At 43.3% G+C, this 19,530-nt stretch overlaps 1 protein-coding gene across 7 annotated transcripts in view; it reads right to left on the reverse strand.

The window, feature by feature from the left end:
- Window positions 1-19,530, reverse strand: part of shep (alan shepard) — a 442,703-nt gene that overhangs the window by 116,707 nt on the left and 306,466 nt on the right. For 6 of the 7 annotated variants that reach the window (XM_070086066.1, XM_070086071.1, XM_070086069.1 and 3 more), the window contains one exon: window positions 5,867-5,896. The exons of the other annotated variant lie outside the window; for it this stretch is intronic. In XM_070086066.1, coding sequence (XP_069942167.1) covers window positions 5,867-5,896 — 30 coding nt within the window. The remainder of the gene's footprint in view (window positions 1-5,866; window positions 5,897-19,530) is intronic. 7 annotated transcript variants of the gene reach the window in all.

Here is a 19,530-nt window from a genome sequence, read left to right on the forward strand (position 1 = left end):
TAAAGATACAGTTTTTGCTGCTGGTCCCTTGTAAAGATACAGTCTGGGCTGCCAGTCCCTTGTAAAGATACAGTCTTTGCTGCTGGTCCCTTGTAAAGATACAGTCTTTGCTGCTGGTCCCTTGTAAAGATACAGTCTTTGCTGCTGGTCCCTTGTAAAGATTCAGTCTTTGCTGCTGGTCCCTTGTAAAGATAGTCTTTGCTGCTGGTCCCTTGTAAAGATACAGTCTTTGCTGCTGGTCCCTTGTAAAGATACAGTCTTTGCTGCTGGTCCCTTGTAAAGATACAGTCTTTGCTGCTGGTCCCTTGTAAAGATACAGTCTTTGCTGCTGGTCCCTTGTAAAGATACAGTCTGGGCTGCCAGTCCCTTGTAAAGATACAGTTTTTGCTGCTGGTCCCTTGTAAAGATACAGTTTTTGCTGCTGGTCCCTTGTAAAGATACAGTCTGGGCTGCCAGTCCCTTGTAAAGATACAGTCTTTGCTGCTGGTCCCTTGTAAAGATACAGTCTTTGCTGCTGGTCCCTTGTAAAGATACAGTCTTTGCTGCTGGTCCCTTGTAAAGATACAGTCTAGGCTGCCAGTCCCTTGCATTGGTGAGTTAGCTGCTGGCCTCTTGCATGGGTAAGTCTTAGCTGCTGGTCCTTTGCGGGAATGAAGTATTGACTACTGGCCCCTTCCGGGGGTCGACTCTTGACTTGTGGTTCCTTGCAGGGGTTAAATCTTGGCTTGCAGTTGCTCGCGAGTCTGGTGATGGCTCCAGGCCCCGCGTCTTAAGAGTTGTCTACAGGTATTATGACATACTTGGGAAGGGGAGACTTGGTGCGAACTCTACTCTTCACCTCCCCACACAGCACTTACATTTCACTTAATCAGTATTTTATATAACAGGAAAATTATAATGGAAAAATAATATACAACTATAAGAAAGAATACAATTATTTATTACACTACAGTAATAATGAAAGTATGGAGAACACACGACTGCTGGTTGCTAAAGTTCCACTTACACAAGGTTACCGGGAGGGGAATATATTGTGATATGATGCTTTTGCAATAAGAAATGAGAATACAAGGTGCACTTAAACTGCCTGCCTTCTACAGTTCACTTACATTGGTCTGGTAGTCCACTAAAACTTCGTCTACCTAGTTTTCTCCCTTCATAACAAAGGAATGATAAACTGTTGTAATACCTTCCCTTTTATCCTACAAGAAGACTGATGAACACAGAGTAGCATCACGTCTCCTCTAACCCCCCCCCTCCAAAAAAAAATAACGATTCTCACAGATTTTATATTTTTACCATTAAAGGAACATACTAATCTTAAACAGGTATAGTTATGCTTTCTACATTAAAAATGGACACATTTTCTAAATACAAAAAATATTAAGTTCCTAGTTGTGACAAAACAAGTTCCTCTCATATTTCATTTTTCAAGCTCTATTAGAATTTGAGTCATATTAATCTGCAACAGCAGCACCTTGTTTCACCCAGAGATCTTATTATTCGCCTTCCCTTATTCAATCCTTGGTCAATTCCAGTGCTCCAAGAAAGCTCCTCCAACACTGGAGACAGCCTCGTACCCCCCCCCTCTTACTCCTAACAGCTGGGATACAAAACATATTAGTGAGTGTAGTCTGACTCGACCTTCCTGGGTTTACCTTGTCGTCACAATATACACTACGCTATACCTCACCTCACATTTCTTGACTACCAGCCACTTTCAATAACCCATCACATTATCAGCACACATTACAAAAATTACAACACAAAAATTAAAGACTTAAAAATGTGAGAGAAATTTAGAGAGCGCGCAGAGAAGTGCGGATCATAGACATAACTCACTTGCCAACAAAATTAAGTTATTCTATAAAATAATATTAACTAGACAAAAAACATTACATAATAAGCTTTAATCAAACACTAAAGACATACAACTGTGTTTTCATTTTTTCCTTAAAACAAAATTCCCTTAAGAATTCAAAAGTTCTCTATTTTCTACAATAAACAGGCTCTTCCTTACCAATAAATATTATTTTCCTTGCTTCCACCCCCCCCCCACACACACGTACGTACGTATACCCCAATCTTTTCAACTCAATACAAAGGCAGTTTTAGCACACTTTAGTCAGAGAACTTGACAGGTGAGCCAACATAATGGTGCTCCATGGTATGTCCTCTCCTTACTACCACTTTCCCATAAAACTACCTATCTCCTCACCTCCAAATACCTCCACTGTTTTCCTATACTAGAAATGAGGTATTAGCATCTCACTGGCCAACTCTTACTAATTAACCGCCAAGGCTTAAGTCACTGGCTTAGACTACTTGCCTAGGAAAACAGCTCAAAGGTGAAGCGTTCTTTCAAGATACAAGCCATGTGAACATTTTCCTGACACGTCACATTGCTCCAACTCTGAACACATCCACCACCTTCCATCAACCTACAGTTAAAAAATGTCAGAGGCAGTGCTTTCAGTACGATGCTACACAGTCGCACTAACACATCGTAGAATCCTCTGGCCTGATGATGATGACAAAGCAGCCTGGACAACTGTCCCAGGGACCTCACTCCTCACAGGTAAACGACAGACTTCCACTTTGACATATTTCCACCCCTGGCTGGAAGGATAGCTATGGGCAGGCAGAGGCAATACCTTCCTCTTCTTCTTGGGGAGTCCAAGAAAAAGCACTTGGCACTGGTACACTGCTTGATGCAGCATGCCACAGTTTTATTCAGAGGTGAGAAAACAAAGCGCGAGACCCTATCTACTCATGGGGCGACTGATGGTTAGGCGGGGAGGGGCGAGGCACAACTGAGCATGGCACTGGCTGAATTCATTCAGGTGGGTGAGTGACGGCTGGATAGGTCACAGGCTCTGAGGTGAAACCGGAGCCACCACACGAGTGCTGTTGGGTTGGGTTGGGTTGGGTGATGTGTGGTAAGTTATGGGGGATTCGTGGATGACCACTGGATTGGGTTACATCACATGCCGAGTACCTGTAAGCACACTTCCGCCAGATAAATTGTCACCCAATTCTCACAAGAGTCAACAAACCACTGTCTTCCCATACAACTTTATATCATTCTCCCAGAACTTTATTAAACAACAAACTTTATAAGATCAAGTTTTAAATCATTACAAACTTACTTGAGGTGTTTACAAGATGGAGAGAAACACAACCAGCTTGGTGTTCGCTAGTCCTTGACCATTACATGACTTGATGTAACACAGTCATCTGAGTGCCCAGCAAAGCCTCTTCACCGTTCCTTGAAACCTTCCCACTTTGTGTAAGAACTTACAGCAAGTCCTTCCAAATGAAATATTAGTTTACACCGACTTTAAAATTTCTCACTGCCCAAAGTGTCCTGGGCCCAAGACTGTTCAACAGCCTCCCACCAGCCATAAGGGAAATTACCAACAGGCCCCTGGCTGCAACTCGCCTCCAACAATTAGCTTGTGGTAACAATGACCCAATGTTAATTACTTTACCAACATTCTAAATCAGACTAATGGGTTGGAGTCATTTAAGAATCATCACTGGTGATCAACCATTCATCACATCCCGGGGAGTTTAAGAATCATCACTGGTGATCAACCATTCATCACATCCCGGGAAGTTTAAGAATCATCACTGGTGATCAACCATTCATCACATCCCGGGGAGGAGGAAGAGGCAAGTTGCGAGAACTCTTCTTAATCTTCCCATATAGCACTTTACAACCACTTAATCTCCACATACAGCACTTTACAACCACTTAATCTCCCCATACAGCACTTTACAACCACTTAATCTCCCCATATAGCACTTTACAACCACTTAATCCCCCCGTATAGCACTTTACAGCCACATAATCTTCCCATATAGCACTTTACAACCACTTAATCTCCCCATATAGCACTTTACAACCACTTAATCTTCCCATATAGCACTTTACAACCACTTAATCTTCCCATATAGCACTTTACAACCACTTAATCTTCCCATATAGCACTTTACAACCACTTAATCCCCCCATATAACACTTTACAGCCACTTAATCCCCCATATAGCACTTTACAACCACTTAATCTTCCCATATAGCACTTTACAACCACTTAATCTTCCCATATAGCACTTTACAACCACTTAATCTTCCCATATAGCACTTTACAACCACTTAACCCCCCCATATAGCACTTTACAGCCACTTAATCTTCCCATATAGCACTTTACAACCACTTAATCTTCCCATATAGCACTTTACAACCACTTAATCCCCCCATATAGCACTTTACAGCCACTTAATCCCCCATATAGCACTTTACAACCACTTAATCTCCCCATATAGCACTTTACAACCACTTAATCTCCCCATATAGCACTTTACAACCACTTAATCTCCCCATATAGCACTTTACAACCACTTAATCTCCCCATATAGCACTTTACAACCACTTAATCTCCCCATATAGCACTTTACAACCACTTAATCTCCCCATATAGCACTTTACAACCACTTAGGCATCATGTTATTTATAAAGGAAATTATAATGGGGCAAATATAAAAATATACCAGGAAATCCAATTATTTATTACATGAATAAGAGAAGTATGGAGAATACATAATTACTGATAAAGCAACACTTCGTTGTCAGGAGGGAATAATATAATGATATAAGGATTTATTACAATAATCTCTTACATTAACTACAAGACTTGGGAATACAAAGTATTCTAGCAACAGGTACGCTGACAGGCCTCTAGAGTTTACTTATGATCCTCAATTCGTTTGGTCCACCCACAACCTAGGCTTGTCCCTTTGTCTAGTTAGCTTGTATCCCCATAACGATGGTATAATAAACTCTTACATTACCTCCTACTTGCTTCAAGTGGATGTGTTGCCTTGAATCAACATCAACTTACTAATTTCAGGTCTTATGAGTCCTATCACATTAAATTTTATAACTGTGTATTGCCACCACTTTCACGTACAGGTCATTCAATTTTCCTACTAACTTGAAACAGGTGAATCAATTCTTAACATACCAGTTTCTTACCTGTTTTATCCCTGGGCCTCATATTTCAAACAGTCTGTCCCTATACACTATCAATATCTTTGAATATGTTGAATGTTTATATCATATTTCTCCTGCTCATTCTCTATTCCAGAGTTGTCTACCTACCTAGAGAGTATTCGGGGGGTCAACGCTCCCGGGGCCACATCCACGACTAGGCCTCCCGGTGGATCAGGGGCTGATCAACTAGGCTGGTTCAGTTCCTTTAGTCTCCCCAGTAATAATGAACATCCTCAGCACCGGAACAAGTATGCTTGCAAACTTCTGTGCTCTTTAAAATTTTAGAATGTGTTTGCTCAATTGAAAGATGCACGCCTGTACTCTGCCTGTACTCTGCTACCAGCTGTCCTCGGCTTCACTTAATTACACAACCTTGCACTTATTATTATTCAGCTCCAGTCACTTTGTTTGACCAACCCTGCAATCATTCTAAATCACTATATCTTCCGGCAAATCATTTACATATATCAGGAACAGTATTAGCACTAATGCTGAGACCTGGGGAACCCCACTTGTTAACTTGGCCCACAATGATACACCCTCCTCCACTGCTACTGTCTTTTGTCTTTTAAATATTCCACAACCCACTGATGGATTTTTTTCTTCCACAACCACCCCCCTGCCCACCACCACCCCCCTGCCCACCACCACCCCCCTGCCCACCACCACCCCCCTGCCGCCCACCACCACCCCCAGCCCACCACCACCCCCTGCCCACCACCACCCCCAGCCCACCACCACCCCCTTCCCACCACCACCACCACCTCCCACACAACCATTTCCTCCCCACTGGTACAAACAATACTCACATAATGAGGTGGGTGGTGCAGGCCTCTCACCTGCAACAAAGATAAACAAGGTTCAGAGCACGCACCACCACCACCACCACCACCACCACCACCACCACCACCACCACCACAACAACAACACATAATAATCCTCCCTCACATAACATGTTTTTCCTGACTAACGTCTTCCTCACATAGCATCTTCTTCACATATTATGTAAAATAAAAATATCAACCAGTCACCCCATGGTAAAAAAAAATCACTATCTATAGCACTAATACACAGTCATCCACGAATGTTACACACACACACACACACACACATTCATCCACGAATGTTACACACACACACACACACACTCATCCACGAATGTTACACACACACACACACACACACACATTCATCCACGAATGTTACACACACACACACACACATTCATCCACGAATGTTACACACACACACACACACATTCATCCACGAATGTTACACACACACACACATTCATCCATGAATGTTACACACACACACACACACACACACACACACACACACACTCATCCATGAATGTTACACACACACACACACACATTCATCCACGAATGTTACACACACACACACACACACTCATCCACGAATGTTACACACACACACACACACACACACACACACACATTCATCCACGAATGTTACACACACACACACATTCATCCACGAATGTTACACACACACACACACACACACATTCATCCACGAATGTTACACACACACACACACACATTCATCCACGAATGTTACACACACACACACATTCATCCATGAATGTTACACACACACACACACACACACTCATCCATGACTGTTACACACACACACACACACACACACACACACACACATTCATCCACGAATGTTACACACACACACACACACATTCATCCACGAATGTTACACACACACACACACACACATTCATCCACGAATGTTACACACACACACACACATTCATCCACGAATGTTACACACACACACACACATTCATACATTAATTTTACACACACACACACACACACACACACACACACACACACACACACACACTCATCCATGAATGTTACACACACACACACACACACACACACATTCATCCACGAATGTTACACACACACACACACACTCATCCATGAATGTTACACACACACACACACACACATTCATCCACGAATGTTACACACACACACACACATTCATCCACGAATGTTACACACACACACACACACACATTCATCCACGAATGTTACACACACACACACACACACACACACACACACACACACACACACACACACACACATTCATCCATGAATGTTACACACACACACACACACACTCATCCATGAATGTTACACACACACACACACACACACACACACACACACACACACACACACACACACAATCATCCACGGATACACACACACACACACACACACACACACACACACACACACACACACATTCATCCATGAATGTTACACACACACACACACACACACACACACACACACATTCATCCATGAATGTTACACACACACACACACACATTCATCCATGAATGTTACACACACACACACACACACACACACACACACACATTCATCCACGAATGTTACACACACACACACACATTCATCCATGAATGTTACACACACACACACACACACATTCATCCACGAATGTTACACACACACACACACACACACATTCATCCACGAATGTTACACACACACACACACACACACACATTCATCCACGAATGTTACACACACACACACACACATTCATCCACGAATGTTACACACACACACACACATTCATCCATGAATGTTACACACACACACACACACACACACATTCATCCACGAATGTTACACACACACACACACATTCATCCACGAATGTTACACACACACACACACACACACATTCATCCACGAATGTTACACACACACACACATTCATCCACGAATGTTACACACACACACACATTCATCCATGAATGTTACACACACACACACACACACACACACTCATCCATGAATGTTACACACACACACACACACACACACATTCATCCATGAATGTTACACACACACACACACACACATATTCATCCATGAATGTTACACACACACACACACACACACACACACACACACACACACACACACACACACTCATCCATGAATGTTACACACACACACACACACACACACATTCATCCATGAATGTTACACACACACACACACACTCATCCATGAATGTTACACACACACACACACACACACACACACACACACACACACACACACACACACACTCATCCATGAATGTTACACACACACACACACACACACACACACTCATCCATGAATGTTACACACACACACACACACACTCATCCATGAATGTTACACACACACACACACACACACACACACACACACACACACTCATCCATGAATGTTACACACACACACACACACACTCATCCATGAATGTTACACACACACACACATTCATCCATGAATGTTACACACACACACACACACACACACACACATTCATCCATGAATGTTACACACACACACACACACACACACACACACACACACACTCATCCATGAATGTTACACACACACACACACACACACACACACACATTCATCCATGAATGTTACACACACACACACACACACACACACACTCATCCATGAATGTTACACACACACACACACACACACACACACACACACATTCATCCATGAATGTTACACACACACACACACACACACACACACGTAAGGGACACTACAAGAGAGAGAGGAGAGGATGAACCAGCAAGGCTGGACTTAGTATTCACCTTCAGTAGTGCAGATATCGAGGACATCACATATGAAAGACCCCTTGGGGCCAGTGACCATGTGGTTGTAAGCTTCGAATACACAGTAGAGCTACAAGTGGAGGGAGAAGCAGGAAGGCCAGGACGAATGAAGCCAAACTACAAGAAAGGGGACTACACAGGAATGAGGAACTACCTGAACGGGGTTCAGTGGGACAGAGAACTGGCAGGGAAGCCAGTTAATGAGATGATGGAATATGTAGCAATAAAATGCAAGGAGGCTGAGGAGAGGTTTGTACCCAAGGGTAACAGGAGTAATGAAAAAGCCAGGATGAGCCCATGGTTTACCCAAAGGTGCAGGGAGGCAAAAACCAAGTGTGCTAGGGAATGGAAGAAATATAGAAGGCAAAGGACCCAGGAGAATAAGGAGAACAGTCGTAGAGCCAGAAATGAATATGCACAGATAAGAAGGGAGGCCCAAAGACAATATGAAAATGACATAGCAGCGAAAGCCAAATCTGACCCGAAACTGTTGTACAGCCACATCAGGAGGAAAACAACAGTCAAGGACCAGGTAATCAGGCTAAGGAAGGAAGGAGGAGAGACAACAGGAAATGACCGGGAAGTATGTGAAGAACTCAACAAGAGATTCAAAGAAGTGTTCACAGAGGAGACAGAAGGGACTCCAGAAAGACGGAGAGGTGGGGCACACCACCAAGTGCTGGACACAGTGCACACAACCGAGGAAGAAGTGAAGAGGCTTCTGAGTGAGCTAGATACCTCAAAGGCAATGGGGCCAGATAACATCTCCCCATGGGTATTGAGAGAGGGAGCAGAGGCGCTATGTGTACCCCTAACAACAATATTCAATACATCTATCGAAACAGGGAGATTGCCTGAGGCATGGAAGACAGCAAATGTAGTCCCAATCTTTAAAAAAGGAGACAGACATGAAGCATTAAACTACAGACCAGTGTCACTGACATGTATAGTATGCAAAATCATGGAGAAGATTATCAGGAGAAGAGTGGTGGAACACCTAGAAAGGAATGATCTCATCAACAGCAGCCAGCATGGTTTCAGGGACGGGAAATCCTGTGTCACAAACCTACTGGAGTTCTATGACATGGTGACAGCAGTAAGACAAGAGAGAGAGGGGTGGGTGGATTGCATTTTCTTGGACTGCAAGAAGGCGTTTGACACAGTTCCACACAAGAGATTGGTGCAAAAACTGGAGGACCAAGCAGGGATAACAGGGAAGGCACTACAATGGATCAGGGAATACTTGTCAGGAAGACAGCAGCGAGTCATGGTACGTGGCGAGGTGTCAGAGTGGGCACCTGTGACCAGCGGGGTCCCGCAGGGGTCGGTCCTAGGACCAGTGCTGTTTCTGGTATTTGTGAACGACATGACGGAAGGAATAGACTCTGAGCATCCATGAATGTTACAAGGAGAGGTTAAGGGAAATCAACCTGACACACACACACACACACTCATCCATGTACACACACTCATCCATGAATGTTACACACACACACACACACTCATCCATGAATGTTACACACACACACACACATCCATGAATGTTACACACACACACACTCATCAATGAATGTTACACACACACACACACACACACACACACACATCCATGAATGTTACACACACACACACACACACACACATCCATGAATGTTACACACACACACACACACTCATCCATGAATGTTACACACACACACACACTCATCCATGAATGTTACACACACACACACACTCATCCATGAATGTTACACACACACACACACACACACACACACACACACACTCATCCATGAATGTTACACACACACACACACACTCATCCATGAATGTTACACACACACACACGCTCATCCATGAACACACACACACACACACACTCATCCATGAATGTTACACACACACACACACACACTCATCCATGAATGTTACACACACACACACACACACACTCATCCATGAATGTTACACACACACACACACACACTCATCCATGAATGTTACACACACACACACACACACATCCATGAATGTTACACACACACACACACACTCATCCATGAATGTTACACACACACACACACACACATCCATGAATGTTACACACACACACACACACACACACTCATCCATGAATGTTACACACACACACACACACACATCCATGAATGTTACACACACACACACTCATCCATGAATGTTACACACACACACACACACATCCATGAATGTTACACACACACACACACACTCATCCATGAATGTTACACACACACACACACACATCCATGAATGTTACACACACACACACACTCATCCATGAATGTTACACACACACACACACACACTCATCCATGAATGTTACACACACACACACACACATCCATGAATGTTACACACACACACACACTCATCCATGAATGTTACACACACACACACACACACTCATCCATGAATGTTACACACACACACACACTCATCCATGAATGTTACACACACACACACACATCCATGAATGTTACACACACACACACACACATCCATGAATGTTACACACACACACACACATCCATGAATGTTACACACACACACACACACTCATCCATGAATGTTACACACACACACACACACACACATCCACACACACACACACTCATCCATGAATGTTACACACACACACACACACATCCATGAATGTTACACACACACACACTCATCCATGAATGTTACACACACACACACACACACATCCATGAATGTTACACACACACACACACACTCATCCATGAATGTTACACACACACACACACACACACACACACACACACACACACTCATCCATGAATGTTACACACACACACACACACACACACACACACACACTCATCCATGAATGTTACACACACACACACACACACTCATCCATGAATGTTACACACACACACACACATCCATGAATGTTACACACACACACACACACACACACACACACACTCATCCATGAATGTTACACACACACACACACACACTCATCCATGAATGTTACACACACACACACACACACACACACACACACACACACATCCATGAATGTTACACACACACACACACACACATCCATGAATGTTACACACACACACACACATCCATGAATGTTACACACACACACACACATCCATGAATGTTACACACACACACACTCATCCATGAATGTTACACACACACACACACACACACACACACATCCATGAATGTTACACACACACACACACATCCATGAATGTTACACACACACACACACATCCATGAATGTTACACACACACACACACACATCCATGAATGTTACACACACACACACACATCCATGAATGTTACACACACACACACTCATCCATGAATGTTACACACACACACACACACACTCATCCATGAATGTTACACACACACACACACATCCATGAATGTTACACACACACACACACACACACATCCATGAATGTTACACACACACACACACATCCATGAATGTTACACACACACACACACACACACACATCCATGAATGTTACACACACACACACACACATCCATGAATGTTACACACACACACACACACACACATCCATGAATGTTACACACACACACACACACACACACACACACACACACACACACACATCCATGAATGTTACACACACACACACACACACATCCATGAATGTTACACACACACACACACACACATCCATGAATGTTACACACACACACACACACACTCATCCATGAATGTTACACACACACACACACATCCATGAATGTTACACACACACACACACACACATCCATGAATGTTACACACACACACACACACATCCATGAATGTTACACACACACACACACACATCCATGAATGTTACACACACACACACACACATCCATGAATGTTACACACACACACACACACACACATCCATGAATGTTACACACACACACACACATCCATGAATGTTACACACACACACACACACATCCATGAATGTTACACACACACACACACACACTCATCCATGAATGTTACACACACACACACACACACACATCCATGAATGTTACACACACACACACACTCATCCATGAATGTTACACACACACACACACACACATCCATGAATGTTACACACACACACACACATCCATGAATGTTACACACACACACACTCATCCATGAATGTTACACACACACACACTCATCCATGAATGTTACACACACACACACACACACATCCATGAATGTTACACACACACACACACATCCATGAATGTTACACACACACACACACACACACACACACACACACACACATCCATGAATGTTACACACACACACACACACACATCCATGAATGTTACACACACACACACACACACATCCATGAATGTTACACACACACACACACACATCCATGAATGTTACACACACACACACACATCCATGAATGTTACACACACACACACACACATCCATGAATGTTACACACACACACACACATCCATGAATGTTACACACACACACACACACACACACACACACACACACATCCATGAATGTTACACACACACACACACACACACACACACACACACACACACACACACACACACACACACACACACACACTCATCCATGAATGTTACACACACACACACTCATCCATGAATGTTACACACACACACACACACACACACACACACACAGATGAGTCACAGGGATGTTAGGAAGTATTTCTTTAGTCATAGAGTCGTCAGGAAGTGGAATAGCTAGGAAGTGATGTAGTGGAGGCAGGAATCATACGTAGCTTTAAGACGAGGTATGATAAAGCTCATGGAGCAGGGAGAGGACCTAGTAGCGATCAGTGAAGAGGCGGGGCCAGGAGCTGAGTCTCGACCCCTGAAACCACAATTAGGTGAGTACACACACACACACACAACAGTTGGGTTTCAGTAGAGAGTCAATGTTAACAACTGTTAGTGACGCAAGATGTACAGCGAGTTACCTCGTGACGCAAGATGTACAGCGAGTTACCTCGTGACGCAAGATGTACAGCGAGTTACCTCGTGACGCAAGATGTACAGCGAGTTACCTCGTGACGCAAGATGTACAGCGAGTTACCTCGTGACGCAAGATGTACAGCGAGTTACCTCGTGACGCAAGATGTACAGTGAGTTACCTCGTGACGCAAGATGTACAGTGAGTTACCTCGTGACGCAAGATGTACAGTGAGTTACCTCGTGACGCAAGATGTACAGTGAGTTACCTCGTGACGCAAGATGTACAGCGAGTTACCTCGTCACACAAGATGTACAGTGAGTTACCTCGTGACGCAAGATGTACAGCGAGTTACCTCGTCACACAAGATGTACAGTGAGTTACCTCGTGACGCAAGATGTACAGCGAGTTACCTCGTGACGCAAGATGTCCAGCGAGTTCCCTCGTGACGTACAGCGAGATCGTGACAAGATGTGAGTTACCTCGTGACACAAGATGTACAGCGAGTTACCTCGTGACGCAAGATGTACAGCGAGTTACCTCGTGACGCAAGATGTACAGCGAGTTACCTCGTGACGCAAGATGTACAGCGAGTTACCTCGTGACGCAAGATGTACAGCGAGTTACCTCGTGACGCAAGATGTACAGCGAGTTACCTCGTGACACAAGATGTACAGCGAGTTACTTTCTTCTTCAGTATTACACTTGTTTCTGTCATCCACTATTTATCTCAATACATCTGCTAGAAAAATGACAGGATGGATAATGAGAACCTTCAAAACTAGGGAGGCCAAGCCCATGATGACACTTCAGGTCACTTGTTCTATCTAGGCTGGAATATTGCTGCACACTAACAGCACCTTTCAAGGCAGGTGAAATTGCTGACCTAGAAAATGTAGAGAGAACTTTCACGGCGCGCATAACGGAGATAAAACACCCTAATTACTGGGAGCGCTTGAGGTTCCTGAACCTGTACTCCCTGGAACGCAGGCGGGAGAGATACATGATTATATACACCTGGAAAATCCTAGAGGGACTAGTACCGAACTTGCACACGAAAATCACTCACTACGAAAGCAAAAGACTTGGCAGACGATGCAACATCCCGCCAATGAAAAGCAGGGGTGTCACTAGCACGTTAAGAGACCATACAATAAGTGTCAGGGGCCCGAGACTGTTCAACTGCCTCCCAGCACACATAAGGGGGATTACCAACAGACCCCTGGCAGTCTTCAAGCTGGCACTGGACAAGCACCTAAAGTCGGTACCTGACCAGCCGGGCTGTGGCTCGTACGTTGGTTTGCGTGCAGCCAGCAGCAACAGCCTGGTTGATCAGGCTCTGATCCACCAGGAGGCCTGGTCACAGACCGGGCCGCGGGGGCGTTGACCCCCGGAACTCTCTCTAGGTAAACTCCAGGTCCAGGTAAACACCTACACTACACCCCTCACAATATACCTACACTACATTACACCCTCACAATACACCTACACTACATTACATCCTCACAATATACCTACACTACATTACACCCTCACAATATACCTACACTACATTACACCCTCACAATATACCTACACTACATTACATCCTCACAATATACCTACACTACATTACACCCTCACAATATACCTACACTACATTACACCCTCACAATATACCTACACTACATTACATCCTCACAATATACCTACACTACATTACATCCTCACAATATACCTACACTACATTACACCCTCACAATATACCTACACTACATTACACCCTCACAATATACCTACACTACATTACATCCTCACAATATACCTACACTACATTACATCCTCACAATATACCTACACTACATTACACCCTCACAATATACCTACACTACATTACATCCTCACAATATACCTACACTACATTACATTACACCCTCACAATATACCTACACTACATTACACCCTCACAATATACCTACACTACATTACACCCTCACAATATACCTACACTACATTACACCCTCACAATATACCTACACTACATTACACCCTCACAATATACCTACACTACATTACACCCTCACAATATACCTACACTACATTACACCCTCACAATATACCTACACTACATTACACCCTCACAATATACCTACACCCTCACAATATACCTACACTACATTACACCCTCACAATACACCTACACTACATTACACCCTCACAATATACCTACACTACATTACACCCTCACAATATACCTACACTACATTACATCCTCACAATACACCTACACGACACAATACACCCTCACAATACACCTACACTACATTACACCCTCACAATATACCTACACTACATTACATCCTCACAATACACCTACACGACACAATACACCCTCACAATACACCTACACTACATTACATCCTCACAATACACCTACACGACACAATACACCCTCACAATACACCTACACTACATTACGTCCTCACAATACACCTACACGACACAATACACCCTCACAATACACCTACACTACATTACATCCTCACAATACACCTACACGACACAATACATCCTCACAATACACCTACACTACATTACATCCTCACAATACACCTACACTACATTACATCCTCACAATACACCTACACTACATTACATCCTCACAATATACCTACACTACATTACACCCTCACAATACACCTACACTACATTACATCCTCACAATATACCTACACTACATTACACCCTCACAATACACCTACACTACATTACATCCTCACAATATACCTACACTACATTACACCCTCACAATACACCTACACTACATTACATCCTCACAATATACCTACACTACATTACACCCTCACAATATACCTACACTACATTACACCCTCACAATACACCTACACTACATTACACCCTCACAATATACCTACACTACATTACACCCTCACAATATACCTACACTACATTACACCCTCACAATATACCTACACTACATTACACCCTCACAATATACCTACACGACACAATACACCCTCACAATACACCTACACTACATTACACCCTCACAATATACCTACACTACATTACACCCTCACAATATACCTACACTACATTACACCCTCACAATATACCTACACTACATTACACCCTCACAATATACCTACACTACATTACATCCTCACAATATACCTACACTACATTACATCCTCACAATACACCTACACTACATTACATCCTCACAATATACCTACACTACATTACACCCTCACAATATACCTACACTACATTACATCCTCACAATACACCTACACGACACAATACACCCTCACAATACACCTACACTACATTACACCCTCACAATATACCTACACTACATTACACCCTCACAATATACCTACACTACATTACACCCTCACAATATACCTACACTACATTACACCCTCACAATATACCTACACTACATTACACCCTCACAATACACCTACACTACATTACACCCTCACAATACACCTACACTACATTACACCCTCACAATATACCTACACTACATTACATCCTCACAATATACCTACACTACATTACACCCTCACAATACACCTACACTACATTACACCCTCACAATATACCTACACTACATTACACCCTCACAATACACCTACACTACATTACACCCTCACAATACACCTACACGACACAATACACCCTCACAATACACCTACACTACATTACACCCTCACAATATACCTACACTACATTACACCCTCACAATACACCTACACTACATTACACCCTCACAATATACCTACACTACATTACACCCTCACAATACACCTACACGACACAATACACCCTCACAATATACCTACACTACATTACACCCTCACAATATACCTACACTACATTACACCCTCACAATATACCTACACTACATTACACCCTCACAATATACCTACACGACACAATACACCCTCACAATATACCTACACTACATTACACCCTCACAATACACCTACACTACATTACACCCTCACAATATACCTACACTACATTACACCCTCACAATACACCTACACTACATTACACCCTCACAATATACCTACACTACATTACATCCTCACAATATACCTACACTACATTACACCCTCACAATATACCTACACTACATTACACCCTCACAATACACCTACACTACATTACACCCTCACAATATACCTACACTACATTACACCCTCACAATACACCTACACTACATTACACCCTCACAATATACCTACACTACATTACACCCTCACAATATACCTACACTACAATACACCCTCACAATATACCTACACTACATTACACCCTCACAATATACCTACACTACATTACACCCTCACAATATACCTACACGACACAATACACCCTCACAATATACCTACACTACATTACATCCTCACAATATACCTACACTACATTACACCCTCACAATACACCTACACTACATTACATCCTCACAATATACCTACACTACATTACACCCTCACAATATACCTACACTACATTACACCCTCACAATACACCTACACGACACAATACACCCTCACCACACACACAACTGGTAGCTACAAGGGAGGATCACAACAGACCAGACGAAGCTCTTGCGACTCCCGTGTATGTGCGGAAATTCCTAATGCAGGCAGCGGCACCAGTGTTGTTGCGTCACGGTGAAGAGCACAGGCAGAGAGAGGAGAGGCCGAGGTGGAGGGGGGGTGTGAGAAGGAGTGCAGTAGGAAGAAGTGCTGCAGGAATTGGGTGGGAGGGAGGGGAAGCTCAGGAAGAGGTTGGGCAGGGAAGGGAGGAACAAGGAGGGGTTGGCTGTTGGTAATATAGGCCCACTGTCCCTCACAGCTATCACATCCTTGTTAATCCAAGTTCATTATGAAGACCGTTCCTAACATTATCAATCTGCTACTGTCAACACCAATTCACAGTCACATTACAAAACTCATAATTACAAAACAAGTAAAACTAAATAACAAAAAAAGGCACAATACCGTGGCTGGAACGATACACAAATAACCCGCACATAAAAGAGAGAAGCTTACGACGACGTTTCGGTCCGACTTGGACCATTGACAAAGTCACACTGTGACTTTGTAAATGGTCCAAGTCGGACCGAAACGTCGTCGTAAGCTTCTCTCTTTCATGTGCGGGTTATTTGTGTAAGTAAAACTAATAAAAGTTAATTTTTCATATTCCGCAATGCGTATCCACAGTTCGTTCAGTGTCACTGACCACAAGGGCTAGCAAATGTAAACAAATGGGTATATGCCGTCACTATTACGCCGAAGGAGATGTAAGCGCCCTGTCAGGAGACTGTTGCGTGCCTCTCCCAGCTAAAAAAAAAAAAAAAGGCCCCTACTCCTAGACCCAAACCTTTAACCCTGGTACTGCCTTAACGTATCTCAGCCTTGCTTGAAGTAAAAATTAGGAAAAATGAGTACTAAAGGTAGTGCACAGGTGTGTCCTCATGTGTGTAGTGATGGAGAGTGTGGATATGTCGAGAGTTACTTGACAGTGTATAGAGCAACAACCCACGTCACTGTGTGGAGTTATAGTGTGGATATGTCAAGAGTTACTTGACAGTGTATAGAGCAACAACCCACGTCACTGTGTGGAGTTATAGTGTGGATATGTCAAGAGTTACTTGACAGTGTATAGAGCAACA

This window comes from Cherax quadricarinatus, chromosome 18 (genome assembly GCF_038502225.1).
Source record: "Cherax quadricarinatus isolate ZL_2023a chromosome 18, ASM3850222v1, whole genome shotgun sequence".
NCBI classification, from domain to species: Eukaryota; Metazoa; Arthropoda; class Malacostraca; order Decapoda; family Parastacidae; genus Cherax; species Cherax quadricarinatus.